Consider the following 19,976-nt stretch of genomic DNA (forward strand, 5'->3'; position numbering starts at 1 on the left):
TCCAGGCACCCATATTCACCAAGGGGAGGTGCCGCCCTGGCTGGGAAGGGGGGGGTTAATCCAGCCCACAACCCTCCCCCAGCACCCAATTTTTGGGGGTGTTGCTAAAGAGGAGGTTGGGGTGTTTGGGGGGGGGTGGTGGTGAGGAGAACAGCCTAGACACTGCCCACACCCCCCCAGGGATGTTGTACCCCCCCCAACCCTGGGCTGGGGAGCGGGGTCACAGGATCCCCAAGGAATGGGCCATCCCCACATACCCACCAGGGATGGGGTCTACTCACCTTTGATGGGGGTTTCTCCACCTCTGGCTTGGCCAAAAAGTGGGGACCAGGGATGTGGGTCACAGGATCCCCAAGGAACGGGCCATCCCCACGTACCCACCAGGGATGGGGTCTACTCGCCTTTGATGGAGGTTTCTCCACCTCTGGCTTGGCCAAAAAAGTGGGGACCAGGGATGTGGGTCACAGGATCCCCAAGGAACGGGCCATCCCCACGTACCCACCAGGGATGGGGTCTACTCGCCTTTGATGGAGGTTTCTCCACCTCTGGCTTGGCCAAAAAAGTGGGGACCAGGGATGTGGGTCACAGGATCCCCAAGGAATGGGCCATCCCCACATACCCACCAGGGATGGGGTCTACTCACCTTTGATGGAGGTTTCTCCACCTCTGGCTTGGCCAAAAAGTGGGGACCAGGGATGTGGGTCACAGGATCCCCAAGGAACGGGCCATCCCCATGTATCCACCAGGGATGGGGTCTACTCACCTTTGATGGAGGTTTCCCCACCTCTGGCTTGGCCACAAAGTGGGGAGCAGGGATGTGGGTCACAGGATCCCCAAGGAACGGGCCATCCCCATGTATCCACCAGGGATGGGGTCTACTCACCTTTGATGGAGGTTTCCCCACCTCTGGCTTGGCCAAAAAGTGGTTGCTGGGGCAAAGCTGCCCAACTATGGGGGGGCTCAGACCCCACCACCTGGGGTGTCACCACCCAGGGGCATCACTTAAAGTGTCACCTTGTAGGTTTTATGAGAAGGTCCAGGCCCTGCACCAGGACCCCAAGGCCTCAGTGGACAACCCCTTGCTGGCCTTCAGCCTCATCAAGCGCCTCCACTCTGACTGGCCCAACATCATCTACAGCAACGAGGCCACTGAGAACATCCAGGGTACGGTGGGATGCTGAGCCACGTGCCCTCTCTGTCATCTGGGGAGAGCCAGGAGGTGATGGGGACCAGGTGGAGTAGCATGGGAATGGTTGGAGGAGCAGGAGAACTGGTGGTGGAGCTGGAAAATGGGTGGAGGAGCAGGAGAACTGGTGGCGGAGCTGGAGAATGGTTGGAGGAGCAGGAGAACTGGTGGTGGAGCTGGAGAATGGGTGGAGGAGCAGGAGAATGGGTGGAGAAGCAGCATGTGGTTTCCCTGGGTTTGAAGAAGGGCTGATAAGTGTGATTGCACCCCAAAAGTACATTAATCCCCCTCCATGCACCCCATTACTGGCCCTCAGCACTCCATGCCGGCTTCAAGGAGGTGGAGCAGGAGCTGCCTGGAGCTGAAGACCTGGACGGGGCTGCCCGGGCACTGATGCGGCTGCAGGACGTCTACGCCCTCAGTGTCAAGGGCATGGCCAACGGAGTCTTCCAGCGAACCGGTGCCGGCCGGCCACCCCTCTACAGCCCCGGTCGGCGTGTCTCCCTCTCTGCCGATGACTGCTTCCACGTGGGCAAGGTGAGGGTGAAACCCATCAGGTCCCACAAAGCCTTTCCAGGCTGGGGTGGTGCTTCTGGAGGGTTAGATGTTGGGTTGAGGGCCCTTCTGACTCCCACCTGCCATGACCTCTTGGTTCTCACCCAAATAACGGGGCTTCTTGCTGCTTCGTGGCTTGGGAAGACCTGAGCTGGTGGCCTGGGGGAGACCTCCTGCCCCAGCAACCCAGTAGGGTATTGAGTTGGGTCCCATCTGCGGGTAAAAGTGGGTCCGTAAATCCCTGGGAGGGGACTTGGGCGCTTTGATAGAGGTTTTTGTTGAGGGCAGAGTCCTCTGAGTGTCACGGCGGAGCTGGGATGGAGTGTCAGAGTGTGGGTTAGGATGGGATAGGGTGGGGTGGGATGGGAAGAGATGGAAGAAGATGGCATGGGATGGCGTGAAATGGAAGTGTAAGTGGAGGTGCAGATGGAGATGATGGAGATGGAGATGGGGTTGGAGATGGAGATGGGGTTGGAGCAGGATGGATGGGGATGGGAGTGGGAGAAGGAAAGGAGCAGATGGGACAGGATGGGATGGCGTGAGATGGAGGTGGAAGTGGAGGTGCAGATGGAGATGGAGCAGGATGGATGGGGATGGGACAGGAAAAGAAGAGATGGGACAGGGTGGGAGGGAATGGAGATGGGGATAGGAAAGCGACAGGATGTGATGGAACAGGATGGATGAGAATTGCAATGGGTTGGGAGGACATGGGATGGGGATGGGATGGAGGTGGGATGGGATGGAGGTGGGCTAGGACAGGATGAGAGAGTAGGGACAGGATGGGAGGGCACAGGAGTGGAATTGGGATGAAGGTGCTCATGGAGAGAGGATGGGATGAGAAGAAGATGGGGATGGGATGGGACAAGGTGGGGATGGGATGCAGGCCAGGTTGGTCCAGCCGGTGGGCCTGGGTGGTGTGCTGTCTCGCAGGTGGCCTATGACACGGGTGACTACTACCACTCCATCGCGTGGCTGGAGGAGGCCGTCGACCTCTTCCGTCTCTCCTACGGCAACTGGAACCCCGAGGACCGGAGCAGCCTGGAGGATGCTCTGGATCATCTCGCCTTCTCCTACTTCATGGTACGGCCGTGAGTCCTACCACCTCAGTGCCTGGTGGAGCTGAACCATGGGCAAGGGGATCTTCATGGGTTCTCCGCTCCCCCCATCCAGGCTGGAAACATCTCCCATGCCTTGAGCCTCTCCAGGGAGTTTCTCCATTACGGTACGTGGGGCAACCTCAGAAGCAGGAGGAGGAGGAGAGAGGTTTTGGGGTGTCCCCACCACCTCTGTATGGCACCAGCCTCCTTCACCCCCTTTCTTGCCCCCACATGGGGTAATTCTCATCAGGGGGGTGATGGGGACGTGGTGTTTTGGGTGACACCACATCTCCGGCAGACCCCAGTAATCAAAGGGTGGTGAGGAACGTGGCCAAGTACAAGAAGCTGCTGGAGATGGGGACAGTGGCGAAGGTTGGACCCCTCCAACGCCCCAACGGCACCCGCCTGCAGAGCCGTGACGCCTACGAGGAGCTGTGCCAGCGCCCGAGGGGGCAGGTGGGACTGTCAGAAGGGTGCCATGGTCCCCCACCCAATCACTGTCCCCCATCTCACACCCTCCTTGGTCTTCTCCAGCCAGCCCCGGAGCATCTTCCACACCTCGGCTGTTCCTACGAGACCAACGGCAACCCCTACCTCCTTCTCCAACCTGCCAAGAAGGAGATGGTCTGGATCCAACCCTACGTGGCTTTGTACCACGATTTCATCAGCGACGCCGAAGCTGAGACCATCAAGGGGTTGGCAGGGCCCTGGGTGAGCCATCCCCATCCCGGGGATGTCCCTGAGGTGGAGGAGGGTGCCCCAAGAGCTAGTGGTCCAGGTTGGACCCCCCTGAGGATGTAGAGATAAGAGGGGTTTTAAGGCAGGGCTTAGCCAAAGTCTTCTGCAAGCAAGACCCTGGTGGTGGGGGGGTGAGCCCAGCTTAGCTCCATCTGAGCCCCCCAAGAGATTTTGGGGAGAAACCAGGTCTATGCATGCACCTAAACTCCTTCCAAGCCAGGTTTGACTTGGTGACACCCAACTGTGTTGGATCCAACTTTTATCACTGGTTCCATCACCCTGGTGGGACATCTTGAGGTGGGGATGTTTGGTAACCAGCTGGTATAAACCCACCAATTTCAACCAATTTCAGTGGGGGGGGGTCCCTGCTTGGTGTTGGGGTCTCCATCTGCAGCAACATACCCTCCCACCATGTGTCCTCCAGCTGCAGAGGTCCGTGGTCGCCTCTGGGGAGAAGCAGCAGAAAGCCGAATACCGGATAAGCAAGAGGTAGTAGCCACCCCCTTCCTTGTCCCCCAACCAGTGGGACCACTGTGGCCCCATTGCCACCACCAAGGTGGCAGTGAAGCCATGCTGGGGTGGCCTGGGTCCTCCACACCCAGCCACATGTGAACCTGGGGGGGCTGAAGGTGGGGTGCTCCCACAGCGCCTGGCTGAAGGACACTGCTGATCCGGTGGTGCGGGCCTTGGAGCAGCGCATCGCCGCTGTCACCGGCCTGGACCTGCGGCCACCCTACGCCGAGTACCTGCAGGTGGTCAACTACGGGTTGGGAGGCCACTACGAGCCACACTTCGACCACGCCACGGTCAGGGAGCTGCTTGGGTGGTGCCCAGGGTGGTTCTTGTGGTGCTCTTGGGATGGGCCTTGAGGGGAACCTGGGGTGGTTCAGGGGGTGCTCTCTCAGATGGTCACCAGGGTGGTCCCTGGGGTGGTCCCTGAGGTAGTCTTTGGGGTGGTCTCTGGGCTGGTGCCCAAGGGGACTGTGTCCTTGGGGTGGTTCCCAAGATGGTCTCTGGAATAATTCCTCATATGTCCCTGGAGCTGGACCTTGGGGTGGTTCCTGGGGTGGTTCCTAGGGTGGTCTCTGGGCTGGTCCCTCAGCTGTTCCTGGAGGTGGACCCTGGGGTGATCTCTGCGATGGTGCCTGGGCCAGGGGGGGTATCCCTGGGGTGGTCCTTGGGGTGGTTCTCAAGATGGCCTCTGGGATAATTCCTCATCTGTCCCTGGAGATGGCCCATGGGGTGGTTCCTGGGGTGGTTCCTAGGGTGGTCTCTGGGCTGGTCCCTCAGCTGTTCCTGGAGGTGGACCCTGGGGTGATCTCTGCGATGGTGCCTGGGCCAGGGGGGGTATCCCTGGGGTGGTCCTTGGGGTGGTTCTCAAGATGGCCTCTGGGATAATTCCTCATCTGTCCCTGGAGATGGCCCATGGGGTGGTTCCTGGGGTGGTTCCTAGGGTGGTCTCTGGGCTGGTCCCTCAGCTGTTCCTGGAGGTGGACCCTGGGGTGATCTCTGCGATGGTGCCTGGGCCAGGGGGGGTATCCCTGGGGTGGTCCTTGGGGTGGTTCTCAAGATGGCCTCTGGGATAATTCCTCATCTGTCCCTGGAGATGGCCCATGGGGTGGTTCCTGGGGTGGTTCCTAGGGTGGTCTCTGGGCTGGTGCCCAAGGGGACTGTGTCCTTGGGGTGGTTCCCAAGATGGTCTCTGGAATAATTCCTCATATGTCCCTGGAGGTGGACCCTGGGGTGATCTCTGCGATGGTGCCTGGGCCAGGGGGTGTATCCCTGGGGTGGTCCTTGGGGTGGTTCTCAAGATGGTCTCTGGGATAGTTCCTCATATGTCCCTGGAGATGGACCTTGGGGTGGGCCTGGTGTGGTCCTTGGGGTGGTTCTCAAGACGGTCTCTGGGATAATTCCTCATATGTCCCTGGAGATGGACCCTGGGGTGGTTCCTGGGGTGGTTCCTAGGGTGGTCTGTGGGCTGGTCCCTCAGCTGTTCCTGGAGGTGGACCCTGGGGTGAGCTCTGGGATGGTGCCTGGGCCAGGGGGTGTATCCCTGGTGTGGTCCTTGGGGTGGTTCCCAAGATGGTCTCTGGGATAGTTCCTCATATGTCCCTGGAGATGGACCTTGGGGTGGTTCCTGGGGTGGTTCCTAGGGTGGTATCTGGGCTGGTCCCTCAGCTGTTCCTGGAGGTGGACCCTGGGGTGACCTCTGGGATGGTGCCTGGGTCGGGGGGGTGTATCCCTGGTGTGGTCCTTGGGGTGGTTCCCAAGATGGTCTCTGGGATAGTTCCTCATATGTCCCTGGAGATGGACCTTGGGGTGGTTCCTGGGGTGGTTCCTAGGGTGGTCTCTGGGCTGGTCCCTCAGATGTTCTTGGAGATGGACCCTGGGGTGATGCCCTTGATGCTCCTGGGATGGTTACCTGGGGATGGGTCCCTGGGGGTGGCCCCACGGTGATCACTGGGATGGTCCCTCAGATGTTCTTGGAGGTGGACCCTGGGGTGATGCTCTGAGATGGTTGCCTGGGGGTAGGTCCCTGGGGGTGGCCCCACGGTGATCCCTGGGATGGTTCCTGGGATGTTCCTGGAAAGGGAAGGAAGGAAGAGGGGGGAGGAAAGACAAGAAGGGAGAGGGAGAGGTTTTCCCTGGGGACAGCTCAGAGCCACCAGCTCTGGTTGGGCGTGAGGTACCTCCAGACGGAGCTGTGGCAGATGGGACTGACTGTCCCCACCTCCTCGCTCTTGGGGCAGTCCAGGAAGAGCCCCCTTTACAGAATGAAGTCAGGCAACAGGATCGCCACCGTCATGATCTACGTAAGTGTGTCCCCCCTCTTAATTTCTGGGCCTAGAGAGAGAGACTGGTCATCAGTAGGGTTCAGAGTGAACAAGGTTTGAGATGGGTGAGGACAGCCTTAAATCTGACCACGGTGGGGTGTTAAATGACCATCTGCAGAGTATTTAAGAGCATGTGTCCCAGCAAGGGGACACATTGGGGACGGGGGGGACACCAAGGGAGGTTCTGTGCCTCAATTTCCCCATTGCAAAGTGGTCCCATCAGAGGTGGGGGGAGGAGAAGAGGGGCCATGGCTCATCTTTTTTGCTCCTTTTCCCAGCTGAGCGCGGTGGAAGCCGGAGGTTCCACCGCCTTCGTCTACGCCAACTTCAGCGTGCCCGTGGTTAAGGTGAGGGAGACCCACACGACCTCCCCCCACAAGTTGGGGTGGGGGACGCTGCTGTGTCTCATCTCCTGCAGGGACTCATGGTCTGATCTGTTTTGGGGGTGCCAAACCCAAACCCTGGGGCTCCTGGCTCCCTTTGAGGAGAACCAAACCCCAACCCTAGAGCTGCAGGCTCTGTTTTGGGGGGCAAACCCCAACCCCAGGGCTCCCATCTGTGTTTTGGGGCATCAAACCCCAATCCAGGGCTTCCATCCATGTTTTGGGGGTGCCAAACCCCCACCTTGGAGGTCCTTGCTCCCTTTGAGGAGAACCAAACCCCAACCCTAGAGCTGCAGGCTCTGTTTTGGGGGGCCAAACCCCAACCCCCAGGCTCCCATCCATGTTTTGGGGTGTCAAACCCCTGCCTTGGGGGTCCTGGCTCCCTTTGAGGAGAACCCAACCCCAACCCTAGAGTTGCAGGCTCTGTTTTGGGGGGCCAAACCCCAACCCCGGGGCTCCCAGGTCTATTTTGGGGGTGCCAAACCTCAACCCTGGGGCTCCTGGCTCCCTCTGAGGAGAACCAAACCCCAACCCTAGAGCTGCAGGCCCTGTTTTGGGGGGCCAAACCCCAACCCCGGGGCTCCCAGGTCTATTTTGGGGGTGTCAAACCCCCACCTTGGGGCTCCTGGCTCCCTTCGACGAGAACCAAACCCCAACCCTAGAGCTGCAGGCTCTGTTTTGGGGGGTCAAACCCCAGGGCTCCCAGGTCTATTTTGGGGTACCAAACCCCAACCCCGGGACTCTCTGAGCTGTTTTGGGGTGCCAAACCCCCACCTTGGGGGTGTTTGCTCCCTTTGAGGAGAACCAAACCCCAACCCTTGAGCTGCAGGCTCTGTTTTGGGGGGGCAAACCCCAACCCCGGGGCTTCCATCTATGTTTTGGGTGGTCAAACCCCAACCCCGGGGCTCCCATCTGTGTTTTGGGGGGTCAAACCCCAATTCGGGGCTCCCAGGTCTATTTTGGGGGTGCCAAACCCCAACCCTGGGGCTCTTGGGTCCCTTCGAGGAGAACCAAACCCCAACCCTAGAGCTGCAGGCTCTGTTTTGGGGGGCCAAACCCCAACCCCGGGGCTCCCATCTGTGTTTTGGGGGGTCAAACCCCAACCCCGGGGCTCTCTGATCTATTTTGGGGGTGTCAAACCCCCACCTTGGGGGTCCTGGCTCCCTTTGAGGAGAACCAAACCCCAACCCTAGAGCTGCAGGCTCTGTTTTGGGGGGCAAACCCCAACCCCGGGGCTCCTGTCTCCCTCTGAGGAGAACCAAACCCCAACCCTAGAGCTGCAGGCCCTGTTTTGGGGGCCAAACCCCAACCCCGGGGCTCCCATCTGTGTTTTGGGGGGTGAAACCCCAACCCCAGGGCTCCCTGATCTGTTTTGGGGGGTCAAACCCCAGCCCCGGGGCTCCCTGATATGTTTTGGGGGTGCCAACCCCCAACCCTGGGGCTCTTGGGTCCCTTCGAGGAGAACCAAACCTCAACCCTAGAGCTGCAGGCTCTGTTTTGGGGGGTCAAACCCCAACTCCAGGACTCTCTGATCTGTTTTGGGGGTGCCAAACCCCCACCTTGGGGGTGTTTGCTCCCTTTGAGGAGAACCAAACCCCAACCCTTGAGCTGCAGGCTCTGTTTTGGGGGGGCAAACCCCAACCCCGGGGCTTCCATCTATGTTTTGGGTGGTCAAACCCCAACCCCGGGGCTCCCATCTGTGTTTCGGGGGGTCAAACCCCAACCCCGGGGCTTCCATCTATGTTTTGGGGGGTCAAACCCCAACCCCGGGGCTTCCATCTATGTTTTGGGGGGTCAAACCCCAACCCCGGGGCTTCCATCTATGTTTTGGGGGGTCAAACCCCAACCCCGGGGCTTCCATCTATGTTTTGGGGGGTCAAACCCCAACCCCGGGGCTTCCATCTATGTTTTGGGGGGTCAAACCCCAACCCCGGGGCTTCCATCTATGTTTTGGGGGGTCAAACCCCAACCCCGGGGCTTCCATCTATGTTTTGGGGGGTCAAACCCCAACCCCGGGGCTTCCATCTATGTTTTGGGGGGTCAAACCCCAACCCCGGGGCTTCCATCTATGTTTTGGGGGGTCAAACCCCAACCCCGGGGCTTCCATCTATGTTTTGGGGGGTCAAACCCCAACCCCGGGGCTTCCATCTATGTTTTGGGGGGTCAAACCCCAACCCCGGGGCTTCCATCTATGTTTTGGGGGGTCAAACCCCAACCCCGGGGCTTCCATCTATGTTTTGGGGGGTCAAACCCCAACCCCGGGGCTTCCATCTATGTTTTGGGGGGTCAAACCCCAACTCCAGGACTCTCTGATCTGTTTTGGGGGTGCCAAACCCCCACCTTGGGGGTCCTGGCACCCTTTGAGGAGAACCAAACCCCAACCCTAGAGCTGCAGGCTCTGTTTTGGGGGGCAAACCCCAACCCCGGGGCTCCTGTCTCCCTCTGAGGAGAACCAAACCCCAACCCTAGAGCTGCAGGCTCTGTTTTGGGGGGCAAACCCCAACCCCGGGGCTCCTGTCTCCCTCTGAGGAGAACCAAACCCCAACCCTAGAGCTGCAGGCTCTGTTTTGGGGGGCAAACCCCAACCCCGGGGCTCCTGTCTCCCTCTGAGGAGAACCAAACCCCAACCCTAGAGCTGCAGGCTCTGTTTTGGGGGGCAAACCCCAACCCCGGGGCTCCTGTCTCCCTCTGAGGAGAACCAAACCCCAACCCTAGAGCTGCAGGCCCTGTTTTGGGGGCCAAACCCCAACCCCGGGGCTCCCATCTGTGTTTTGGGGGGTGAAACCCCAACCCCAGGGCTCCCTGATCTGTTTTGGGGGGTCAAACCCCAGCCCCGGGGCTCCCTGATATGTTTTGGGGGTGCCAACCCCCAACCCTGGGGCTCTTGGGTCCCTTCGAGGAGAACCAAACCTCAACCCTAGAGCTGCAGGCTCTGTTTTGGGGGGTCAAACCCCAACTCCAGGACTCTCTGATCTGTTTTGGGGGTGCCAAACCCCCACCTTGGGGCTCCTGTCTCCCTCTGAGGAGAATCAAACCCCAACCCTAGAGCTACAGGCCCTGTTTTGGGGGCCAAACCCCAACCCCGGGGCTCCCATCCATGTTTTGGGGGGTGAAACCCCAACCCTGGGGCTCCCTGATCTGTTTTGGGGGTGCCAACCCCCAACCCTGGGGCTCTTGGGTCCCTTCGAGGAGAACCAAACCCCAACCCTAGAGCTGCAGGCTCTGTTTTGGGGGGCCAAACCCCAACCCCAGGGCTCCCATCTGTGTTTTGGGGGGTCAAACCTCAATCCAGGGCTCCCAGGTCTATTTTGGGGGTGCCAAGCCTCAACCCCAGGCTCCCAGCTCCATTTTGGGGTTCCAAACCCCCACCTTGGGGGTCCTGGCTCCCTTTGAGGAGAACCAAACCTCAACCCTAGAGCTGCAGGCTCTGTTTTGTGGGGCCAAACCCCAATCCGGAGCTCCCATCTGTGTTTTGGGGGGTCAAACTCCAAGCCCGGGGCTCCCTGAGCTGTTTTGGGGTACCAAACCCCAACTCTGGGGCTCCCTGATCTGTTTTGGGGGTGTCAAACCCCCACCTTGGGGCTCTTGGCTCCCTTTGAGGAGAACCAAACCCCAACCCTAGAGCTGCAGGCTCTGTTTTGGGGGGTCAAACCCCAACCCCGGGGCTCCCATCTGTGTTTTGGGGGGTCAAACCCCAACCCCCAGGCTCCCAGCTCCATTTTGGGGTTCCAAACCCCTGCCCTGGGGCTCCTGGCTCTGTTTTAGGGGGGGCAGACCTCAACCCTGGGGCTCCCAGCTCCATTTTGGGGTTCCTAACCCAAATTCTGGGGCTCCTGGCTCTGTTTCAGGGGTTCCTAACCCAAATTCTGGGGCTTCTGGCTCTGTTTTTGGGGTTCCAAACCCCAATTCTGGGGCTTCTGGCCCTGTTTTTGGGGTTCCAAACCCCAACCCAGAGCTCCCAGCTCTATTTAGCCTCAACCCCAGGCTCCCAGCTCCATTTTGGGGTTCCAAACCCCCACCTTGGGGGTCCTGGCTCCCTTTGAGGAGAACCAAACCTCAACCCTAGAGCTGCAGGCTCTGTTTTGTGGGGCCAAACCCCAATCCGGAGCTCCCATCTGTGTTTTGGGGGGTCAAACTCCAAGCCCGGGGCTCCCTGAGCTGTTTTGGGGTACCAAACCCCAACTCTGGGGCTCCCTGATCTGTTTTGGGGGTGTCAAACCCCCACCTTGGGGCTCTTGGCTCCCTTTGAGGAGAACCAAACCCCAACCCTAGAGCTGCAGGCTCTGTTTTGGGGGGCAAACCCCAACCCCGGGGCTCCTGTCTCCCTCTGAGGAGAACCAAACCCCAACCCTAGAGCTGCAGGCCCTGTTTTGGGGGCCAAACCCCAACCCCGGGGCTCCCATCTGTGTTTTGGGGGGTGAAACCCCAACCCCAGGGCTCCCTGATCTGTTTTGGGGGGTCAAACCCCAGCCCCGGGGCTCCCTGATATGTTTTGGGGGTGCCAACCCCCAACCCTGGGGCTCTTGGGTCCCTTCGAGGAGAACCAAACCTCAACCCTAGAGCTGCAGGCTCTGTTTTGGGGGGTCAAACCCCAACTCCAGGACTCTCTGATCTGTTTTGGGGGTGCCAAACCCCCACCTTGGGGCTCCTGTCTCCCTCTGAGGAGAATCAAACCCCAACCCTAGAGCTACAGGCCCTGTTTTGGGGGCCAAACCCCAACCCCGGGGCTCCCATCCATGTTTTGGGGGGTGAAACCCCAACCCTGGGGCTCCCTGATCTGTTTTGGGGGGTCAAACCCCAGCCCCGGGGCTCCCTGATATGTTTTGGGGGTGCCAACCCCCAACCCTGGGGCTCTTGGGTCCCTTCGAGGAGAACCAAACCTCAACCCTAGAGCTGCAGGCTCTGTTTTGGGGGGTCAAACCCCAACTCCAGGACTCTCTGATCTGTTTTGGGGGTGCCAAACCCCCACCTTGGGGCTCCTGTCTCCCTCTGAGGAGAATCAAACCCCAACCCTAGAGCTACAGGCCCTGTTTTGGGGGCCAAACCCCAACCCCGGGGCTCCCATCCATGTTTTGGGGGGTGAAACCCCAACCCTGGGGCTCCCTGATCTGTTTTGGGGGTGCCAACCCCCAACCCTGGGGCTCTTGGGTCCCTTCGAGGAGAACCAAACCCCAACCCTAGAGCTGCAGGCTCTGTTTTGGGGGGCCAAACCCCAACCCCAGGGCTCCCATCTGTGTTTTGGGGGGTCAAACCTCAATCCAGGGCTCCCAGGTCTATTTTGGGGGTGCCAAGCCTCAACCCCAGGCTCCCAGCTCCATTTTGGGGTTCCAAACCCCCACCTTGGGGGTCCTGGCTCCCTTTGAGGAGAACCAAACCTCAACCCTAGAGCTGCAGGCTCTGTTTTGTGGGGCCAAACCCCAATCCGGAGCTCCCATCTGTGTTTTGGGGGGTCAAACTCCAAGCCCGGGGCTCCCTGAGCTGTTTTGGGGTACCAAACCCCAACTCTGGGGCTCCCTGATCTGTTTTGGGGGTGTCAAACCCCCACCTTGGGGCTCTTGGCTCCCTTTGAGGAGAACCAAACCCCAACCCTAGAGCTGCAGGCTCTGTTTTGGGGGGTCAAACCCCAACCCCGGGGCTCCCATCTGTGTTTTGGGGGGTCAAACCCCAACCCCCAGGCTCCCAGCTCCATTTTGGGGTTCCAAACCCCTGCCCTGGGGCTCCTGGCTCTGTTTTAGGGGGGGCAGACCTCAACCCTGGGGCTCCCAGCTCCATTTTGGGGTTCCTAACCCAAATTCTGGGGCTCCTGGCTCTGTTTCAGGGGTTCCTAACCCAAATTCTGGGGCTTCTGGCTCTGTTTTTGGGGTTCCAAACCCCAATTCTGGGGCTTCTGGCCCTGTTTTTGGGTCCAGGGCTCCCAGGTCTATTTTGGGGGTGCCAAGCCTCAACCCCAGGCTCCCAGCTCCATTTTGGGGTTCCAAACCCCCACCTTGGGGGTCCTGGCTCCCTTTGAGGAGAACCAAACCCCAACCCTAGAGCTGCAGGCTCTGTTTTGGGGGGTCAAACCCCAACCCCGGGGCTCCCATCTGTGTTTTGGGGGGTCAAACCCCAACCCCCAGGCTCCCAGCTCCATTTTGGGGTTCCAAACCCCTGCCCTGGGGCTCCTGGCTCTGTTTTTGGGGGGGCAGACCTCAATTCTGGGGCTCCCAGCTCCATTTTGGGGTTCCTAACCCAAATTCTGGGGCTCCTGGCTCTGTTTCAGGGGTTCCTAACCCAAATTCTGGGGCTTCTGGCTCTGTTTTTGGGGTTCCAAACCCCAATTCTGGGGCTTCTGGCCCTGTTTTTGGGGTTCCAAACCCCAACCCAGAGCTCCCAGCTCTATTTTGGGCTTCCAAACCCGAATTCTGGGGCTCCCAGCTCCATTTTTGGGGTTCTAAACCCCAATGGTGGGGCTCCTGGCTCTGTTTTTGGGGTTCCAAACCCCAATTCTGGGGCTCGCAGCTCCATTTTGGGGTTCCTGGCTCTGTTTTTGGGGTTCCTAACCCAAATTCTGGGGCTCCCAGCTCCATTTTGGGATTCCAACCCCAACCTTAGAACTCCCAGCTCCATTTTGGGGTTCCAAACCCCAATTCTGGGGCTTCTGGCCCTGTTTTTGGGGTTCCAAACCCCAACCCAGAGCTCCCAGCTCTATTTTGGGCTTCCAAACCCGAATTCTGGGGCTCCCAGCTCCATTTTTGGGGTTCTAAACCCCAATGGTGGGGCTCCTGGCTCTGTTTTTGGGGTTCCAAACGCCAATTCTGGGGCTCGCACCTCCATTTTGGGGTTCCTGGCTCTGTTTTTGGGGTTCCTAACCCAAATTCTGGGGCTCCCAGCTCCATTTTGGGATTCCAACCCCAACCTTAGAACTCCCAGCTCCATTTTGGGGTTCCAAACCCCAATTCTAGGGCTTCTGGCCCTGTTTTTGGGGTTCCAAACCCCAATTCTAGGGCTTCTGGCCCTGTTTTTGGGGTTCCAAACCCCAATTCTAGGGCTTCTGGCCCTGTTTTTGGGGTTCCAAACCCCAATTCTGGGGCTCCTGGCTCTGTTTTTGGGGTTCCAAACGCCAATTCTGGGGCTCGCACCTCCATTTTGGGGTTCCTGGCTCTGTTTTTGGGGTTCCTAACCCAAATTCTGGGGCTCCCAGCTCCATTTTGGGATTCCAACCCCAACCTTAGAACTCCCAGCTCCATTTTGGGGTTCCAAACCCCAATTCTGGGGTTCCTGGCTCTGTTTTAGGGGTTCCAAACCCCAGTTCTGGGGTTTCTGTCTCTGTTTTTGGGGTTCCAAACCCCAACCCAGAGCTCCCAGCTCTATTTTTGGGGTTCCAAACCCCAATTCTGGGGCTCCTGGCTCTTTTTTTTTGGGGTACCAAGCCCCGGGGCATCCCACTCTCTGCTCCACAGAACGCAGCTCTCTTCTGGTGGAACCTACGGAGGAACGGGGACGGTGACGGGGACACCCTACACGCCGGCTGCCCCGTCCTGGCCGGGGACAAGTGGGGTGAGAGACGGTGCCTGGTGTCACCCTGGGGTGCCACGGGGGTTGGAGGGGCAGCTCTTCTGGGGCTGGGGAGGGGGGGAGGCGAGAGGAACCCAGAAAATCCTGGATTATAGGGTCGGAGAGGGGGTTCAAGGGGACAGGGACAGATGGGGGTCCTTGTCCTTGTCCCTTCCAGTGGCGAATAAGTGGATCCACGAGCACGGGCAGGAGTTTCGGAGGCCGTGCAGCGCCGACCCACAAGACTGAGCCGCCGTGGCCACGAGGACATGGCACCCAGGGGTGACAAAGCCACCCCGGGGCAGCGTGTCCCCGAGGCTGCAGCAAGAGGAGGGAGGGCAGGGGGTGGCAGTGGCGTGGGGTGCTACTGGGGGGTGCTACTGGGGTGGGGGGGGTGGCACTCGCTGAGCTGTGGGGTGAAAATAAAGTCAAAAGACACTAAACTGGAGTCTGGTGGAATCACACCTCGGTGTGGTACCTGATGGGATGATTTGGGGAGGGCAGGGGGGTATCTGTGTCCCCCACCCACCCCTAATTTCAGCCTGGACCCTAAATGTACCCTCAACGTCCTCCTCCAGCCCTAAATGAAAAGTCCCTCCATTAAAAGGACTGGCATTTGGTGACACACAGCATTTCCGCCGTAATCAGTAGGCTTCAGAGTGAACGGATCGGCGATAGAGCCCCAGAGCCTTCTCAAGGCATTCTCCTTCCTCAAATAAACCTCCCCCAAAGCCTGGCTGCATCTCGGGCCCCCTTTGTGCAGCCCCACACTCCGTTTTCTCCCCAAACAACAGCACGGGGGGCTCTCCCCCTCTCCCCTGCACCCCAAGAAGGGTGGGAAGGAGAAGGAAGCTGCTGCCTTCCAGCCGCCCTGGCCCCCAGCCTGCCCATGTTTGTGCCAAGGCCGATCCCCCGGGGGGGCTCTGCAGACAAGCTCCCTTTTTTCTCCTGCGTGACTGGAAGGCAAAAAAAAAGGGAAGAGGGATCTCCAGCAACGGCTGGAGATCAGGCAGGGAACCTGATCCACTCTCCCCGGGCATTCAGGATCTGGGACAGCCCGGATAAAGCCAGGATCAAGCAGGAGGAGACCATCACCCCCCACTTAAAAACTCCCCAACTCCATCCAGCCTCATTAAAAAAGACATCAAGGTGCTGGAGCGGGTCCAGAGAAGGGCGACAAAGCTGGTGAGGGGTCTGGAGAATAAGTCTGATGAGGAGAGGCTGAGGGAGCTGGGGTTCTTCAGCCTGGAGAAGAGGAGGCTGAGGGGAGACCTTATTGCTCTCTACAACTACCTGAAAGGAGGGTGTAGAGAGGTGGGGGTCGGTCTCTTTTCTCAAGTCACAGGCAACAGGACGAGAGGAAATGGCCTCAAGTTGCACCAGGGGAGGTTCAGGCTGGATATTAGGAAAAATTTTTTCACTGAAAGGGTCATCAGCCATTGGAATGGGCTGCCCAGGGAGGTGGTTGAGGCCCCATCCCTGGAGGTGTTCAAAAGACGGGTTGATGTAGTGCTGGGAGGTATGGTTTAGTGATGGTGATGCTCCTTGTTTGTTGTGTGGGTGTCTATTTTTGTCAGTTAGGTTGACAGTTGGACAAGATGATCTTTAAGGTCCCTTCCAACCTAGAAGATTCTGTGATTCTGTGATCTCCGCGAGGTTTGGACGCCGTTAAAATCCTCCCGGGATGGAGAGGCAGCGGGTACCGCACCCTGGGGAGGCTCCAGGTCCCCCCCATCACCTCTCTAGATAAAAGGAAAACAACAAAAATTGGGGAAGGCGAATAAAAACTCCACGCATATCCCTCTCAAGGCTCTCCTGCTCATTTTGGGTTCAAAAATGTGTATTTATCACTCCGGGGCTGTTTATCCAGCCCTGGATTAAGCCATCCACATTTAGGGATGAGGAGAATGAGCACAGGGCTCCAGCCCCCCCCCACCGCCGTAGGAGGATGCTACAGGAGCCCTGAACCCTGCTTGAATGTAAAATTTCAGAGCAAATTTCCCCAAATTCCTACTTTTCAGACAGGGATAACATTCCCAGCCCTCTAAAACAGAGGCTCCGAGGCAGCACGGGTTCCGTGACAGCCGGGGTTTATTACTTTCAGATGTTTCTGGACACGTGGGAGCCCTGGCTGGGGGAGAGGAGGGGGAAAAAGCAAAAGCTGTGGCTAAAAACACCCTCCCCCCAAGGCTGGAGCGCGGAGAAGGGACGGACGGGGGAATATTTCACTGAATTTCACTGAATTTTAGAGTTGGAAGGGACCATAGAGATCATCTAGTCCCACTCCCCTGCTGAAGCAGGATTGCCTAGAGCTAGAGCATGTTACTCAGGACTGCATCCAGGCGGGTCTTGAAAATCTCCAAAGAAGGGGACTCCACACCCTCCCTGGGCAGCCTGTTCCAGGGCTCCGTCACCCTCACCGTGAAGAAGTTTCTCCTCATATTTGAGTGGAACCTCTTATGTTCCAACTTGTGCCCGTTGCCCCTCGTCCTCTCACTGGGAACCACTGAAAAGAGTCTGGCTCCCTCCTCCTTCAACCCTCCCTTGAGATACTTGTAGGCATTGATAAGGTCTCCCCTCAGCCTTCTCTTCTCCAGACTAAAGAGTCCCAGCTCTCTCAGTCTCTCCTCATAAGGGAGATGCTCCAATCCTTGAATCATCTTTGTTGCCCTTCGCTGGACTCTTTCCAGTAGTTCCCTGTCCCTCTTGAACTGGGGAGCCCAGAACTGGACGCAGGATTCCAGTTGTGGCCTCACCAGTGCAGAGTAGAGGAGGAGAATGACCTCCCTTGACCTGCTGGCCACACTCTTCCCTATGCAACCCAAGATACCATTGGCCTTCCTGGCTGCAAGAGCACACTGTTTACTCATTGTCATTTTACTGTCCACCAGGACCCCTAGATCTTTCTCTTCAGTAGTTGCCTCCAGCAGGTCCACCCCTAACCTGTACTGGTACCTGACATTTTTCTTCCCCAGGTGCAGGATCCTGCACTTTTCCTTGTTGAACCTCATGAGGGACGAGGCTGACAGGGGACACAGAGCGGGGTCTGCAGAGAACTGACACACTCACACACACACACGTGTATTTTCCATTGGGAAACAGCAGCCTGTGGGAAGAGGTCACCCCAAGGGACTGGGAAAGCTTGGTCTAAACTGGAGCAAAGCTTGGAGAGATCACCCAAGAGTTATCCCGGAGATTTCAGATGCCGGACGGACACGGCGCAGCCCGACGGATGGATCACGAGGCTGACAGGGGACACAGAGCGGGGTCTGCAGAGAACTGACACACACACACACACACACGTGTATTTTCCATTGGGAAAGAGCAGCCCGTGGAAAGAGGTCACCCCAAAGGGACTGGGAAAGCTTGGTCTAAACTGGAGCAAAGCTTGGAGAGATCACCCAAGAGTTATCCCGGAGATTTCGGATGCCGGACGGACACGGCGCAGCCCAACGGATGGATCAGGGATACAACAGAGCAAGTGGAGCCCCCAGGCTCAGAGGTGGGTGTTAGGACACCCCACGGCCAAGTTTTCTTGGAAATGGCAACCCATAAACCAATTTTTTTGACTTTACCTAAAGATCTAAGGTTAGATTTTCTCCGGAGGGTTGAGCACCAGTTCAAACCAGTGAACGGCTGGTCGCCATTTTCTCAGGAGGGTTGAGCACCAGTTCAAACCAGTGAACGGCTGGTCGCCAGACACCTCTGAAGGTCTCACCTCCCAAGCCCTTCAAGATAAAATGGGAGGAGAAACCATGGGATACGACAGAGTGAACGGAGCCCCCAGGCTCAGAGACAGGTGTTAGGACACCCCATGGCCAAGTTTTCTTGGAAATGGCAACCCATAAACCAATTTTTTTGACTTTACTTAAAGATCTAAGGTCTAGATTTTCTCAGGAGGGTTGAGCACCAGTTCAAACCAGTGAACGGCTGGTCGCCATTTTCTCAGGAGGGTTGAGCACCAGTTCAAACCAGTGAACGGCTGGTCGCCAGACACCTCTGAAGGTCTCACCTCCCAAGCCCTTCAAGATAAAATGGGAGGAGAAACCATTCTATGATTCTATGATTCTAAATACACTGGGGTCCAGGAGGTGGAGATGGACACTGCACAGCCCAACGGATGGATCAAGGATATGACAGAGTGAGCAGAGCCCCCAGGCTCAGAGATGGGTGTTAGGACACCCCATGGCCAAGTTTTCTTGGAAATGGCAACCCATAAACCAATTTTTTTGACTTTACCTAAAGATCTAAGGTCTAGATATTCTCACCAGTGAACGGCTGGTCGCCATTTTCTCAGGAGGGTTGAGGACCAGTTCAAACCAGTGAACGGCTGGCCACCAGACACCTCTGAAGGTCTCACCTCCCAAGCCCTTCAAGATAAAAGGGAAGGGAAGGAGAAATACCAACACTGGGGTCCAGGAGGTGGAGAACATCAGCACAAAACGGTTTGCTCTCTTTGGTCCAGCACCTACTGGGTGCTCCCCAGTTCACCCAGCTCCCCGTTGAACGTGACAGGACACTGATGAAGTCTGTGGAGTCACCTCCAGCCGCAATTAACCTCGGTATTTTTAATTGGCCTTGGCATCGCCTCCCGCTCCCTTCCCACCTGGACCGGGATGGGCTGAAGACAAAAAAGATAAGGTTTAAAATAAATAAAAAGCAAGCTCCATATAGGAATGTGGTTTGGGAACTATTTGAACACCCAGTGTCTGTGTCGGTACCTATGGATCACCCAGACGGGCAGCCGAGCTCTGCCTTGGCAGGATCTGTATTTGAAGTAAAACTACCCCATTTTGGCAACACTGGAAATACCTTTTTTCCAACAATCCCAACGCTCCTGGAACCTCAGCACAAAACGGTTTGCTCTCTTTGGTCCAGCACCTACTGGGTGCTCCCCAGTTCACCCAGCTCCCCGTTGAACGTGACAGGACACTGATGAAGTCTGTGGAGTCACCTCCAGCCGCAATTAACCTCGGTATTTTTAATTGGCCTTGGCATCGCCTCCCGCTCCCTTCCCACCTGGACCGGGATGGGCTGAAGACAAAAAAGATAAGGTTTAAAATAAATAAAAAGCAAGCTCCATATAGGAATGTGGTTTGGGAACTATTTGAACACCCAGTGTCTGTGTCGGTACCTATGGATCACCCAGACGGGCAGCCGAGCTCTGCCTTGGCAGGATCTGTATTTGAAGTAAAACTACCCCATTTTGGCAACACTGGAAATACCTTTTTTCCAACAATCCCAACGCTCCTGGAACCTCCATAGAACCCAGGAGCTGGCAAACCCATCCTAGGTCTGATGTGAAAAATTTAAGAAGCGAACCCTGCGACAAACCAGCCTCTCAAATGGCATCTTCTGCTCCTGTCCAGCCTTGAGATTTTCCATCATGAAAGTTTCCACCAATCCTCAATCCAACAACTGGAACAAAAGTGAGAAAGTGTCCTAAATATGTCTCTCTAAGTGAGAGATACCGAAATATGTCCCTGATGAACTTCAACAAAGGCAGGTGTAGGGTGCTGCACCTGGGGAGGAATAACCCCATGGACCAGGACAGGTTGGGGGGGACCTGCTGGAGAGCAGCTCTGAGGAGCAAGACCTGGCAGTCCTGGTGGACAACAGGATGCCCAGGAGCCAGCAATGGGCCCTGGTG

At 57.6% G+C, this 19,976-nt stretch overlaps 1 protein-coding gene across 1 annotated transcript in view; it reads left to right on the top strand.

Moving 5' to 3' along the window:
• Window positions 1-14,665, top strand: part of P4HA3 (prolyl 4-hydroxylase, alpha polypeptide III) — a 14,901-nt gene extending 236 nt beyond the window's left edge. The window contains exons 2-13 of the mRNA XM_014956119.1: window positions 1,022-1,164; window positions 1,503-1,723; window positions 2,672-2,821; window positions 2,912-2,963; window positions 3,137-3,294; window positions 3,373-3,549; window positions 4,001-4,065; window positions 4,223-4,382; window positions 6,327-6,389; window positions 6,689-6,757; window positions 14,233-14,329; window positions 14,505-14,665. Coding sequence (XP_014811605.1) covers window positions 1,022-1,164; window positions 1,503-1,723; window positions 2,672-2,821; window positions 2,912-2,963; window positions 3,137-3,294; window positions 3,373-3,549; window positions 4,001-4,065; window positions 4,223-4,382; window positions 6,327-6,389; window positions 6,689-6,757; window positions 14,233-14,329; window positions 14,505-14,575 — 1,426 coding nt within the window. The 3' untranslated portion in view covers window positions 14,576-14,665. The remainder of the gene's footprint in view (window positions 1-1,021; window positions 1,165-1,502; window positions 1,724-2,671; window positions 2,822-2,911; window positions 2,964-3,136; window positions 3,295-3,372; window positions 3,550-4,000; window positions 4,066-4,222; window positions 4,383-6,326; window positions 6,390-6,688; window positions 6,758-14,232; window positions 14,330-14,504) is intronic.
• Window positions 14,666-19,976: the final 5,311 nt, after the last annotated feature.

The sequence above is a fragment of the Calidris pugnax genome, unplaced genomic scaffold (assembly GCF_001431845.1).
Source record: "Calidris pugnax isolate Ruff unplaced genomic scaffold, ASM143184v1 scaffold257, whole genome shotgun sequence".
Classification (NCBI taxonomy): Eukaryota; Metazoa; Chordata; class Aves; order Charadriiformes; family Scolopacidae; genus Calidris; species Calidris pugnax.